The sequence below is a fragment of the Natrix helvetica genome (assembly GCF_964273705.1).
Source record: "Natrix helvetica genome assembly, chromosome: Z".
NCBI classification, from domain to species: Eukaryota; Metazoa; Chordata; class Lepidosauria; order Squamata; family Natricidae; genus Natrix; species Natrix helvetica.
This window is the reverse complement of record NC_138554.1, coordinates 56,929,409-56,943,758: the sequence shown is the minus strand read 5'-3', so window position 1 is coordinate 56,943,758 and position 14,350 is coordinate 56,929,409. Positions and strand designations below refer to the sequence as shown.

Here is a 14,350-nt window from a genome sequence, read left to right as displayed (position 1 = left end):
TACAAAATACCCTGTTCCCCCCCAAAATACGACATGTTCTGAAAATAAGGCCAGACCTGATTTTTGGGGTAGGTGTAAATATACGCTCTCCCTGAAAATAGGCCCTAGTGAGGGGGTGGTGTGGCCAGCACAGGAGGAAGCCCTTCCCTTCCCTGGTCACCTCAGGGCTTCTTGGCCCCTTAATCGGATCAGCTGAGCCGCTCAAGCTGCCATTCACAAAACAGCTGATTTGCGGGTGGGGCTCAGGTTGCAGCCTCCAGCAAGCGTGGCTGTTTTTGCCATCAATTGCGGCCATAAAAGCAGTAGGAGGCCAATCGATGCAACCCACATGCCTCGCACTGACATTCCAAAAGGTACTGTAGCAGCAGCTATCCAAAAATCTTTACCATTATTTCATCCCAACCCACGTGGCCCAGTGAGCCACGTGGGTCGGGACAAAATAAGGGTAAAAAAATTGTGGATAACTGCTGCTACAGGACCCTTCAGTAGTTCAGTGTGAGTCTCCTGCTGCAAAGTGGCTGCACCGAGGAGCACCTTTGGGAGAGAAGGCAAAAGGGATCGTGATCAATTTCGTCTCTCCGCTTACCCTCAGCTCCCCCCCCCCTTGCCTCTCCAAGGGTCTCTCCCACAACCAAGCTCTGGCAGAGCTTAAACAGAGAAGTGGCCTGCAGGTTTCAGGAGCAAAGTTGAGACTGAGAGGAGCCATGGTGGGGGAAAGTCCAGTGCCGCCCCAGTGCTCTTCTTTCCTTGGAAATGGAATTTTGGGAGGGGGAAATGGCATCTCAAGGTAGGATAGGTATGTTGGTATGTGTATAAAAAAACAGTGAGGGAACCAGCAGCCGCAGATTAAGGAACTTTGTGAAATGTCATAACTACACGCAAAGTTTGGCGAGGGAAGGAAAGAGATACTTCCCTGTCTTGGCAGTGTTCTGCTTGCAAACATTTGAGAATCAGACCAGAGAGAAGAAGGAAGGAGCCCTACGAGGAGATGCTGCCGACGCTGCCACCTGCACAAACACAGACAAACAGCAAAATTGAAGACGCTTCCTCTTTGGCTGGCCCACAAGACTATCTGCAGGTGTGTGGGGGGAATTTCCTGCACATAGGCAGCCACGTCTCCTCACAGGGCTTCTTCTGACATCCCAGGTGTATGGATTTCCATGGCTTCCTTTACAGGATGTTGCTTTGCAGCTGGGACATCGGGACAAGCCCGGTGAGGAGACACCGCTGCCAATGTGCAGGAAATCTCTCCCTCCCCCCACCCACCTGCAGATCATCCTTTCAAAGAGAAGTTTAATCAGGATGAAGAGGTGGCTGTAGGCAGCATTTACATTGGGCTGGGCTTTCTTCGCAAGGGGACAATCTGGGGAGCGAGAGATTTAGGAAGCCTGGGCTTGGGTGGACAGTTTCTCTAGTGAATCATCTGTTTTCCAGTAGAGTAGAGGGAGGGGTCATGCGAGGGTTATAACACAGCCTGATTGGTCCATTAGACTGAGAGTTTTCCTTCTTAACCTTCTGTCTCTCCTATTGGTTCCCAGTTTTCTCTCAGTCTGGTCCAAGCACTGTGTGTTTTTGGTTCCTAGATAGAAATATTACTTTAATATTGATAAATTATTTAGATAGTGTAATTATTGTGATTTGACTATTGGCTAAACTAAATTCAAAATTTGTGGCTGCGCCCAGACGGACAGCTCGTTCCTGTCCTCTGCAGGCAGGGAGAGCCCCATGGGGCAATCTCCTCTCCCTGTCCGTGGGCCAGGTGTCCTGGACCGATTCCCGGGCTGACGGGCGTGCTGGGCGACCTCTGCAACTTTAGGAGCCTTCCTGAGCCGCCCGCAACACGCCTCATTCGACGGGGCCAAAGATCATATCGGTAAGCCGATCGCTGCGGCGTGTGGAGAAACGCACGAAAACAAACCGCCGCTCCGCTGCCTAGTCCGGCTGTCCCTGCCGCGCCAGCACCCTCCCTCAGCCGCATGCCTTAAAATCACAATCCTTGCCGCCTGGGAGGCTCAGGGGTGGGCCACTACAGCAAAGGTGAGCGGCCGCCTGAAGAACGAACAGGCGAGAGGCTCCGGTGGCCATTTTGAGAGCCGCCATGTGCACCAGGCCTACAGGCCCCAAGGAGCACTTTACCCCAGTAATCAAGCCGGCGAATTTGGAGCCCGAGGCGACAGCAACCACACCGCGGGCCCAGCCAGAGCCCAGTTGCCTAGCCCTGCCGTTGGCATACGGAGCTCGGATCCCTGCAGTCCCGGCGAACCCAGAGAGGCATAATCAGCGGACACATGAGTGGAGCGATGGCGGCGCGGGCTGAATCGGCTCAGGCCGCATCTGTTCTGGCCCAGGAAGACAGGGAGGGCCCTTCAGAACAGCCCAAGGCCAGATCTTCCTCCGCAAGGCCAGTAGCTGCGCATAGGCCTTCCAGGGCCAGTGAGAAAGACAAGCTCAGATGCTCAAGGGCCTTGGAAAAGACCATTGCTAGGGCTGAGAGACAGGCTCAGTCATCCAGACCCAGATCCAGGTGCAGGTCCCCCATGGAACCCAATCCAAGTCCTTCTCCCGGATTTTCCCGAGGCGGAGGCAGAGGCAGCAGACCCTCTGGAAGGTTTCTCCAGTTGCTTCCACCCTATCAGGGGCCCGGCCCCTCAGGGCCCAGACCAATACCAGGATGATGAGGCTGATCTAGATCACCTCCCAGAAAGTATAAAATGACTTATTTCAGCAGCCATCTCCCGTGGCATTGCCCAAAGAGATAGGGCCCCTCTACATACCAGGGGCCATTCATACCATAGGTCCCCTTCCTTGATTAGCGAAGTTTCTTCCAGAGATGAGGACAACCGAAATGACATGGGGTTTTCGGAAGCCGAAGACGCTGCTCCCCCAGACTCCCCCTCTTCTTCAAGCCTGCTCCCTCCAGCTATGTTCAAGCCCTTGCTCCATAAGGCTAGGAAGACCACCAAAATCGGGACAGGGGACCCTACAGTCCCGCTTCCCCGGGATCCCGACATGGCCATGTTTTCCAATACGGCTACCAATAAGGAGGAGATTCTGGCACCCCCTTTATTTATGGAGGTGGTCAAAAATCAGTGGGCCCGCCCTTCCAACTTCTCTACTCCTGGCAGCAACGATTGTCGCGCCTATAATTTGGAACAGAACTTTACTCAGGCCCTCCAACTTCCTACTATCGATACGCCGATAGCGGCCCTTGTCTCCTCCTCCCCGGTAGTTTCTGGGGATGCGGCAGACAAGATGAAACCGGAGGACAAGCGGGCGGAATTGACCCTGCAGAAAAACTTTAACTCTTCTGCATGGGCGGTCAGAGCGGCAGCCGCAGTTTCATACTTTAACCGTACCACGGTGATGTGGCTCTGCCAGCTCCAGGATCGGATCCAGATCCAGGACGACTGTCTCCATCAGGACATCCCTAAGATTCTGGCCGCCTCCCAGTATTCCGCTGACGCGACTCTGGACGCAGTCAAGTTCGCTTCCAGCGCCTTAGCCACATCTGTCACCCCCTGTCGTCTTCTGTGGCTCCGCAGTTGGCAGATGGACAACAAGGCGAAGTGGAACTTGGCTGCGGCCCCCTATTTGGGCCCTAACCTCTTCGGGGCAGCCCTGGACCCCATATTGGTGGAAAATAAAGATAAAAAGAAGGTGATGCCTTCCACCACCAAGAACGATTCCCGTAAACACCTGTATTGCAGGCCCTCCTTTAGGGCCCCCGATCATGACCAACAGCAGCAGTATCAGTCATTCAGACAAGACAGACAGTTTCCGCGGTCATCCTATCAGGACCGCTCCCAGTTCCAGCCCCAGTCTAAATGGCCCTTTTGCGGAGGGGGCGGCCACCCCTTCCGCAAAGGGAAGTGACTCGAACCTGAGTCCTCCCATTGGCGGCCTTCTAGCTCTGTATGCGGACCAGTGGGACAAAATCACCACAGACGCCTGGGTCAGGGCCACCATCCGGTACGGATTGAGGTTAGAGTTTCTCGCCAAACCCCCGAGGTTCTTTAGAAGTTTTCCCCCCCTCCAGGAGCCTGGAGCGACGATGCCTCATGGATCTCACCATGGCGCATCTCCTGGAAATTCGGGCGGTGGAGGCCGTTCCGGCTTCGGAACGTGGGTGGGGCCACTACTCAAATCTATTCGTGGTTCCAAAGAACTCGTTGGAAAGCCATTCTGGACCTCAAACGTCTGAACTGGTTCCTGGTCTACAGAAGGTTCAAAATGTCCTCCCTAAAGTCCATCCTGATGGGAATTAGGCGGGGGGATTACCTGGCTTCGGTGGACCTAACAGAGGCCTACCTCCACATTCCCATCCTCAAGGCCCATCGCAAATACCCTTCCCTTCGGACTGGCCTCAGCCCCACGCACCTTTACGAAGGTCCTGGCAGCATTGGCGGCTCACCTGCGCTTGGTGCCGGTGAGACTCCAATGCTACCTGGACGACGTCCTAGTCCAAGCAGGCTCCCTGTCCAAGGCGACATCAGACCTCCACCTCACGATCCGATGGCTCCAGTCCCTGGGGTTCTCTGACAACTTCCTCAAGAACCATCTATCCCCATCCACACAGATCCTCCACTTAGGGACGATCATAAACTCGGAGACCGGGATGGTGCAGCTGTCCACAGACCGACTGTCCAGCCTTCGCCAGCTAGTCACCTCTGTCAGAAAAGAAGGTCCATTTCCACTTGTCCCAGCTCTTAGGCGAGATGGTGTCCTGCTTAGGGATAGTCCCCTGGGCCCGTCTCCACCTACGCCCTCTCCAGTGGGCCCTGATCCCGTCCCAGAGGAAGAGGATGGGCAACTCCCTGCGGTCAATTCGCCTTCCATCAGAAGTGAAGTCGTCCCTTCGGTGGTGGCTGTCCCCGGCCTTGCAGCAGGGGGCCTCATTTTGGGAGCCGGACAGGGTGACTCTGACGATGGATGTGAGCCTCTTCGGCTGGGGGCCCGTGATGGGCTCCAACATGGCCCAAGGACGGTGGACTGCCTCAGATCTCAGCCACAACATAAACTGGCTGGAACTAAAGGCTGCGAGACTGGCCCTTCGACACTTCAGCCGGCACCTACAAGGTCAACATGTCCTACTTTTGACGGACAGCGTCGCCACGAAAGCACACGTGAACCTTCAAGGGGGTACGCACTCCCGTGCCCTCTGGCGGGAGGCACAGACACTGAGCTTGTGGGCGGAGAGACATTTGGCCTCAATAACAGCGGAGCACATCTCGGTTGTGTCCAACCACAGGCGGACTGGCTGAGCCGGGTGACTGGACAATGGCGAGTGGCAATTGGCACCAGAACTGTTCCGGAAGATCTGCCGGAGATTCGGCACTCCCCTAGTGGATCTCTTTGCCTCTCCCGTCAACTCCCAATTGCCGAGATTCTTCTCCTGTTTCCGGACTCCCACAGTGGAATGGACGCCCTCAGGAGCCGTTGGCCGCCAGCCTCCTTTACGCCTTTCCTCCCCTTCCCCTCATCCCGGGGACCATCAGGAAGATAGTGGCAGAAAGGGCCCTCGTAATCATGCTCGCCCCATATTGGCCCAGAAGGCCATGGCTTGCGGACCTAGTCCAACTATCAGTGTCCGAACCTTGGAGGATTCCTCAGGGGAAAGTCGCCTTGTGTCAGGGGGTCCTGAACCACTCGGAGCCTCAGTGGTTCCAGTTAACCGCCTGGCACTTGAGCGACGCTTACTGAGGAAGGCGAAGCTTTCCCCAGGGGTCATAGCAACCATTGAGGCATCCAGACAGCCTTCCACCACCAGGATCTATAACTCTACCTGGTCGGTGTTTGCGAGGTGGTGTTCTTCCTTCGGCCTCAATCCCTCCAGGGCCATGGTGCCGAATGTCCTAGAGTTCCTTCAGAAGCGTTTGGAGGACGGCTTGTCGCATAATACCCTGCAACACCAAGTAGCTGCCCTGGCCACAGTACTAGGGGGGGAGGGTTCCCACACACACTCTCACTCACCCCTGGTGAAACGTTTCCCCAAAGGGGTGGCGAACTTAAGGCCTCCGCCGGTGCATAGATTCCTGACCTGGAACCTTCCCCTAGTCCTTAAGGCTTTAACGGGGTCTCCGTTCGAACCTCTTTGGAAGATTCATATGTGTCTGCTCACTCTTAAAGTGGCGTTCTTAGTGGTAATCACTTCGGCCAGACGCATATCGGAGTTGGGAGCGCTCTCGTTCTGGGACGACCTCTGTCTTTTCCATCAGGACAGGGTGGTCCTTCGCCTTGACCTGTCATTCCTCCCAAAAGTGAACACACCTTTCCATAGAGCCCAAGAAATCATACTCCCTACTTTTTGTCCCAATCCATCGCACGAGCGTGAGCATTTGTGGCATAGGTTAGACGTCCGCCGCGCTCTCCACATTTATCTGAGGCGGACGGAGGGTACCCGTAAGATGGAGGCACTCTTTATGTCTTTCCAGCCAGGGTCTCTTGGGACTAAGGTTTCCTCCTCCACCATCGGTAGGTGGTTGCGACAGGCAATAATCGAGGCTTATGGGGCCTCAACTTATAGTTCCCCCTTCCGGTATTACGGCCCACTCTATGCGTAGCACTGCTACCACGGCAGCTTGGGCTCCGTTTGAGGACATCTGTTGGGCAGCCACCTGGGCTTCCCCGACACTGTTCATTCGCCATTACCAGTTAGACATCTACGCCTCGGCTGAGGCGTCCTTTGGCCGAAGGGTCCTTCAGCGGGTGGTGGCTGATCCTCTCCCTGGGCCCCAGTCTTCCCTCCCTGGGACGTAGCTTAGGTATGTCCCCTCGCGTGACCCCTCCCTCTACTCTACTGGAAAAAGAACGTTGGTCTTACCTGAACGTGTCTTTTAAGTAGAGTAAAGGGAGGGGTCACATCCCTTCCTAGTTAGTTAACAGAGGGACTGAGTGGGGGAGAACCGGGTGGCCCCCGGGGCTTGTACCTCTTGTTTTGACTTTCAGATGCAGACTTTTGACATCAAGGTAACTGGGAACCAATAGGAGAGATAGAAGGTTAAGAAGTTTTCTCTCAGTCTAATGGACCAATCAGGCTGTGTTATAACCCTCGCGTGACCCCTCCCTCTACTCTACTTAAAAGACACGTTCAGATAAGACCAACATTCTATTCATCTCCAAGGATGAGCATTTCGCCCTTTGCTGCGTCTCTGCCCCTGCTGCTGGAAGGCTTGGCAGCAGGCCACCGGCCCGACTGGCCTCTTCTCCACTTCTAGCAGCTTCTAGCCAGTGCTTGGAAGCTGCAGATGAAGCCTCCCATACCAGACGAGGGTGGGAGAAGAGACGGCAAGAGGAGCCACGTCTCGCTCCATGCATCTCGCTTCTCCCCCACCTGCCACTCTCAATAAAGAGACGTCTCCTAACTGGAACGTGCAGCTCCGTCGCGTTCCTTGCCGTTTTGTCCAGGGAAGCACCTTGTAAAAAAAACCTTGCGAATTCAAGAAGTTTGATTGAACTCATTAGATTTTTTTGTCCAGGTTTCCCTGGACAAAATGGTGACGAATGCGATGGAGCTCCAAGTCTCAGGTAGGACATGTGCCTCGCTTCTTCCCCGCCCCACCTGCCAGAAATGAGTCTTTGTGAGATTCGTCGCACCGCCGCCTTGTGGAGGAGGACTCTGCAAGGGTTGTAACGTTGCCCGCACGAATGGCAGGATTGACATATCAGTGCAGCTGCGAGCGGCAGGACGCCAGCTGTGCCGATATGATGAAGTTCACGGCGGTGCTGCTGTTCGTGTGTGCAATGGCACAACAAGCCTTGCAGAGTCCTCCTCCACAAGCGGGGTGGGACACGTCAGGGCAGCGCCAGTCAGCCGCTCGACTGGTGCGAAGAACGGAGGAGAGGTGACGGGACATCAGTCCCACTCTTGCCGCCTCCTGCACCACCAAAATAATAAGACCTCCCCAGTAATAAGGCCAAGGTCATATTTCAGGGGTTCAAAGAAAATAAGACCCTGCCTTATTTTTGCGGAAACATGGTAGTATTTTTTAAAAAATCATTCAGAGTAATTAAATGCTATGTGACCCTTCAGAGACTAATCTTTTTAAATATGAGTTATAGAAGAAGAATCCAGAGCAAATTAGGTTTAGGTTTATTAAATTTATAGACTGCCCCCTCTCCCCACAGGGACTCGGGGCGGTGTACAGACCGTTCATATATAAAAACAACAAAACATGACATAAAACACCAGACAGAACAACGCAAACATACAGTCTATATATATAACCCAAACTAATTAAATAATTAAAACAATTCTAAAACCAATTTAAAACCCCAAAATTTAAAATTTAAAAAGCCATCCAGGAAGGTCAGTAGTGAGTGTTACTTGTAATTACAATTAGGCCAGGCTGGCTAGTCGAAACAGGTGGGTCTTGAGTTTCTTACGGAAGGAGCGGAGGTCCAAGGTAGTTCTAATATCGGGGGGGAGGTCGTTCCAGAGGGTTGGGCCCATCACAGAGAAGGCCCTACTCCTAGGCACCGCCCGCCCGCACTGCTTAGCGGAAGGTACCCGGATGAGTCCCTCTCTGTGAGAGCGGATTGGTCGCAGGGATGTGTGGGGTAGAATGCGATCCCGCAGGTAACTAGGTCCCGAGCCATGGAGCGCTTTAAAGATGACAATCAGCACCTTGAAACGCACCCGTAAAGCCACAGGCAGCCAGTGCAGTTCGTGCAGGAACGGTGTTACATGGGAGTACCTAGTACTCCCCATAATAGCCCGCGCGGCTGCATTCTGAACCAGCTGGAGCCCTCGGGTGCATCTCAAGGGGAGCCCCATGTAGAGAGCATTGCAGTAATCAAGACGGGAAGTCACCAGGGCCTGAGTGACTGTGCGAAGGGCGTCCCGCTCTAGTAGGGGGCGCAATTGGCGCACCAGGCGAACCTGGTGGAACGCCCCCCTAGCCACGGCTGTCACATGATCATCTAACGCCAGCCGGGAATCTAGGAGGACGCCCAAATTGCGTGCCCTATCCACCGGGGGCAGTTGTTCTCCCCCGATGGCCAGAGATGGAACACACTGGCTAAAGCGGGGCGCAGGTAGCCACAGCCACTCCGTCTTGGAAGGGTTGAACTTGAGTCTGTTGTCACCCATCCAGACCCGGACGGCTTCCAGACACCGGGACATCACCTCGACGGCTTCGTTGGGGTGGTTCGGGGTAGAGATATATAGCTGGGTGTCATCTGCATACAGATGGCACTCAACCCCGAATCCTCGAATGATCTCGCCCAGCGGTTTCATGTATGTGTTGAACAGGAGAGGTGAGAGGACCGACCCCTGTGGCACTCCGCACGTGAGCGGCCTCAGGGTCGACCTCTGCTCCCCCGTCAACACACATTGCGTCCGACCGGAGAGGAAGGAGGAGAACCACTGTAAAACGGTGCCCCTCACCCCCATCCCCTCCAGCCGACGCAGTAGGATACCATGGTCGATGGTATCGAAAGCCGCTGAGAGATCTAACAGGACTAGGATGGAGGAACAACCCCCATCCTTCGGCCTCCAGAGATCATCCACCAACGCGACCAAAGCCGTCTCAGTGCTGTGGCCGGGCCGAAAACCGGACTGGCGCGGGTCTAAATAAATAATTTCCTCCAGGTGTCGAGGGAACTGTTGCGCCACCACACTCTCAACAACCTTCGCTAAGAAGGGAAGGTTGGAGACAGGACGATAATTGGCTAACTCTACTGGGTCCAGAGAAGGCCTCTTAAGTAGGGGCCTCACCACCGCCTCTTTCAAGGCAGCTGGTAGGAACCCCTCCCTCAGCGAGGCGTTCACCAGTCCCAGGAGCCAGTCTTGTGTGACCTCCCAGGTTGCCAGTACAAGCCAGGAGGGACATGGGTCCAATAAACATGTGGTGGCCCGCAGTCGCCCGCGTAGCCTGTCCATATCCTCGGCGGCAACAGAGTCAAACTCCTCCCAGAGTGGTACCTCAAGACTCGGCTCCGGTGTCTCCCCAGGATCACTGAAGGGGACCCATTCACTCCGGATCTGAGCGATTTTGTCCTGCAGATATTCCCCAAATTCCTCTGCCCTACCCTGCAAAGGGGCTTCCCGCGGCCTCTGTGAGAGGAGGGAGCGGGTCACCCGAAACAGGGCGGCAGGGCGGTTTTCTGCAGATGCAATAAGGGTGGCGTAATATCGGTGTTTAGCCACCTTAGTGCCACAAGGTAGGTCCGTAAATGGGCTCTTACCTGTGTTCGGTCAGATTCGGCGCGAGAGGATCTCCATCTGCTCTCTAGGCGTCTCTTGTGGCGCTTCATCACCCTCAGCTCCTTGGTAAACCAAGGGGCCAGGGTGGTTCGCTGCCACCGGAGAGGCCGCAAGGGCGCCACCCGGTCCAAGGCCCCGGCCGCCGCACTATTCCTTGCGGCCACCAGGTCCTCCATCCGGGAGCGGGTCAGGGCTACAGGAAGTGGCCCAAGCTCCGTCTGGAACCTGTCAGGTTCCATCAGTCGCCTGGGGCGGAACCATCTAAGATCTTCTGGTTCCGCCTCCCCGCAATGGGGGGTAGCATCAGGGAAGTTGAGTCGGAGAAGCGAGTGATCTGACCATGACAGGGGAGTAATAACCAGATCCCCTATTCCCAGATCACTCTTCCATCGACCAGAGATAAAAACAAGGTCCAGCATGTGGCCTCCCTCGTGTGTGGGGCCCTGAATTATTTGGGTCAGGTCCAAGGCTGTCATGGAAGCCATGAACTCCCGAGCTACCTCGGATGATTCACCCGTCGATGGCAGGTTGAAGTCCCCCATAACTAATAGTCTGGGGGTCTCAACCGCCACCTCTGCAATCACCTCGAGGAGCTCTGGCAAGGCCGCTGATGCATAGCGAGGAGCCAAGTATGCAAGCAGCAGGCCCAACTGACTCGCTGGGCCCCATCTCACACCTAGAGTCTCACATCCGGATATCTGAGGTACGGCGAATTCTCTCGGTGCCAGGACTTCCCGTATAATGATCGCTACCCCGCCACCCCTACCCCGGGCACGAGGCTGATGGAATACACGGTATCCTGGTGGGCACATTTCCACGAGGGGCAAACCCCCCTCGTGGCCCAACCAGGTTTCCGTGATCCCTGCAAGGTCCGGCTCCCCCTCAGAAACCAGATCATGGATGAGGGGGGCCTTATTAACAACGGACCTTGCGTTACACAACATCAGCCTCATGCCCCGGCTCTGTAAACCCTGACCACTTAGAGTGCGGGGGTTGGTACAAGTGACCGGGCGTATCCAGCGCCAACGGTCTCCCAACCGACTGCAGAATCTTCTTCTGTCCTCGCATCCACCCCTTCCTACGACCGTTGGGATATAGGAACCCTCTAAAGGAACGTCATACTGACTCCCCTCCCCCACTCCGCTCTCTTCCTCCTCAGTCCCACCTGTTCGCCTGGCTCTGTTCCCATTCCTGGTCTGGCTGACCCCTCCCCCCTCCCCTTAAAACACTTAAAAGACATTTAATTCTTCACAATTCATAATAATAAAAGTAACAGAGTTTGAAGGAACCTTGGTATTCTGGTCAAACTCACTGCTCAAGCAATGGCTGTCCAATCTCTTCTTAAAAACTCACATGATTCCTTATGCTAATTCATATTTCTATCTATATATGAATACAGTTTAGGATTTTCTGCTTTATCATTCTTCACTTAATTTAACCACAAGCATTGCCATTCAACTCTGTATCCTTAAGAGACCTGATTAACTCTAATCTGTTCCTATTCATCTATATTGCAGATGTTGATGCAAATCGAGAACTTTCCCTTACTCAGCAACCCTCTGCTCACCCCTCCATTACCAGTGGCAGTTGTCCCGGAACGCCAGAAATGCGCAGACGCCAAGAAGAAGCTATGCGAAGACTTGCTGCTCAGGTATTAAATGGTTATTCCATTAAATGTTTTTCTTTTCATTTAAGAACAAAAATCTGAGTCTGCCTTCATGGCAGAGGGAATGTGGCAAAGGAAGTTGCTAATATATTTTAAGCAATTACACAAGAACAAAACAGATGCCAGACAATGCCTTGAAATGCGTAATTTTTTTAAATATTTTTTTTTATTTTTAAACAAGAACAAACAAAAACATAAAACACATACAACCTTTTTCCATTTCATATAGCGTGCCGTTTGGTTACAAGATTTTGTGCGTCCTTTCCATGGTCACCACTTACAATTATATATCGAATCACAAATTGTTCATTAGATAAACATAAGTACATTATTGTTATATGTCAATTTTTCAACTGTAATTATTTTTCCTTAATTTTAAACAAGATATTCTAAATATTGAATCCATACATACAACATCATTTTGCATCAATAGTTCAACTCCAATTATTGTTCCTACGTTTTAAACAAAATATTCTATATATTGAAATCATACATACAACATCATTCCATTACATCATTCTAATCTGTTTAGCAGTGCTTATAGTATTGCATATATCATTCTATTATTCTTAAAATATAAAAAGTTCTCCCACTTTTTCCATTACCATTATTTTTTATCTAACCATTGATAAAACAAATCCCAAACCTTATAAAATTGTTCATCTTCTTATTCTCTAATTTCAAATGTCAATTTACTCATTTCTGCACATTCCATAATTTTTTGAATAGTTTTCTCCTGTGTTGGTATTTTCTCATTTTTCCAATTTTTTTGCAAATACAATTCTAGCTGCTGTTAAAACATTTGCAATCAAATATTTCAAGTCTCTATTATGTATTTCTGGTATAGTTCCCAATAAAAAAGTCTCGGTTTAAAGTCTATACGTTTTTGTGTCATTTTCTCCAACCACGTGTGGATCTTAGTCCAATATCTTTTAGCTTCTACGCAAGTCCACCACATATGGTAATATGAACTCGGTGTCTGATGACATTTCCAACACTTTCCTGATTTATTCTTGAACATTCTTGCTATTCTCATTGGGGGTATATGCCACCTGTAAAACATCTTATACAAATTTTCTTTATATGCTGTTGACATTGTCATTTTGTAATTTTTGGACCACAATTTCTGCCACTTCTCTAATTCAATTCCATGCCCAAAATTTTCCCCCAAGCTATCATAGTTCCTTTAACTTGTTCTTCTTTTAACTTAACCTCTAGTAAGTGTCCATAAAGTTTTAAAATTACTTTTTCATCATTACCCATCAAAATTTTATCGAACTCAGTCATTTTATCATAAAAACCTTCCTCTTTGCGGTCCTTGTCATATCTAGATTGTATTTGCACATATGAAAACCAGTTCATCTTTATATCTTCCTTTTCCAGTTCTTGCATAGATTTAAGTTCACCCTCTGCATTCAATATTTCACCATATCTCTTTGTTCCTTTTTGTATATTATTGTGTATGAAAAGGCTTCAATAGTTGATAGCCAGATTGGAATTTTTAAATAATATTGCCTTTTAATCTTCTCCCAATTTAGTAGCAAAGCCTCCCATAGGTAATGTCTTCTAAAATACCACTGTATTTTAGTGCCCTTGTACCATAAAAAGACATGCCATCCCAACAATAGATCATGCCCTTCAAGGTCAATAATCTGGTATTCCTTAGTGTTATCCATTCTTTAACCCACATCAAACTTGCTGCCTGGTGATATAGTTCCCAATTGGGCAGGCCCAATCCTCCTCTTGTTCTTGCATCTTGTAACAATTTTAGTTTTATTCTTGGTTTTTTCCCCTGCCAAATGTACTTCAACGCTATTTTATTTAAGTCATCAAAATATTCCTTCCTTAGTGTAATTGGAATCGTCTGGAACAGATATAAAATTCTAGGTAGAATGTTCGTTTTAATTGTAGATATTCTCCCTATCATCGAAAGTTGTAGATTTTCTCATTTCTTCAGGTCATCACGATCTGTTGTTTGAGTTTATAGTAGTAGTTGTCTTTAAGAGCGCTGCATCTTGCTGTTAAATATATCCCCAAATATTTAACCTTGTTCGTAACTTGCATCTCCAAGGTTTCTGCCAACTCTTCTTTTTGTCTTGTTGACATATTCTTTGTCAAGATCTTCATTTTGTCTTTATTTATTTTTAATCCTGCTACTTTTTTACATTCTTATAAATATTCTTTCATATTCTTCTATTCTTTCTATTCTAATTTAGGTGCTGTTTCTAATGAATCCTCTAGTATGAAGACCAAGTCATTTGCGAATGCTTGTAGCTTGTATTCTTCGTTTTGATTTTCATTCCTTTTATTTCTTTTCATTCTTTGACATTTCTATTTAAAACTTCTAACGTTTAGACAAAAAGTAATGGTGATAATGGGCAGCCTTGTCTCGTCCCTTTCTTTATTTCAATAGACTCTGTCAAATCTCCATTTATCATTATCTTAGCTGTTTGTTTATAATATATAGTTTGTATAGCTTG

At 50.5% G+C, this 14,350-nt stretch overlaps 1 protein-coding gene across 7 annotated transcripts in view; it reads left to right on the top strand.

Moving 5' to 3' along the window:
- TANC2 (tetratricopeptide repeat, ankyrin repeat and coiled-coil containing 2) overlaps positions 1 to 14,350 on the top strand; it is a gene marked incomplete at its 3' end in the record, with an annotated part of 370,267 nt that overhangs the window by 255,845 nt on the left and 100,072 nt on the right. For all 7 annotated transcript variants that reach the window (XM_081933706.1, XM_081933707.1, XM_081933702.1 and 4 more), the window contains one exon: positions 11,722 to 11,855. In XM_081933706.1, coding sequence (XP_081789832.1) covers positions 11,722 to 11,855 — 134 coding nt within the window. The remainder of the gene's footprint in view (positions 1 to 11,721; positions 11,856 to 14,350) is intronic.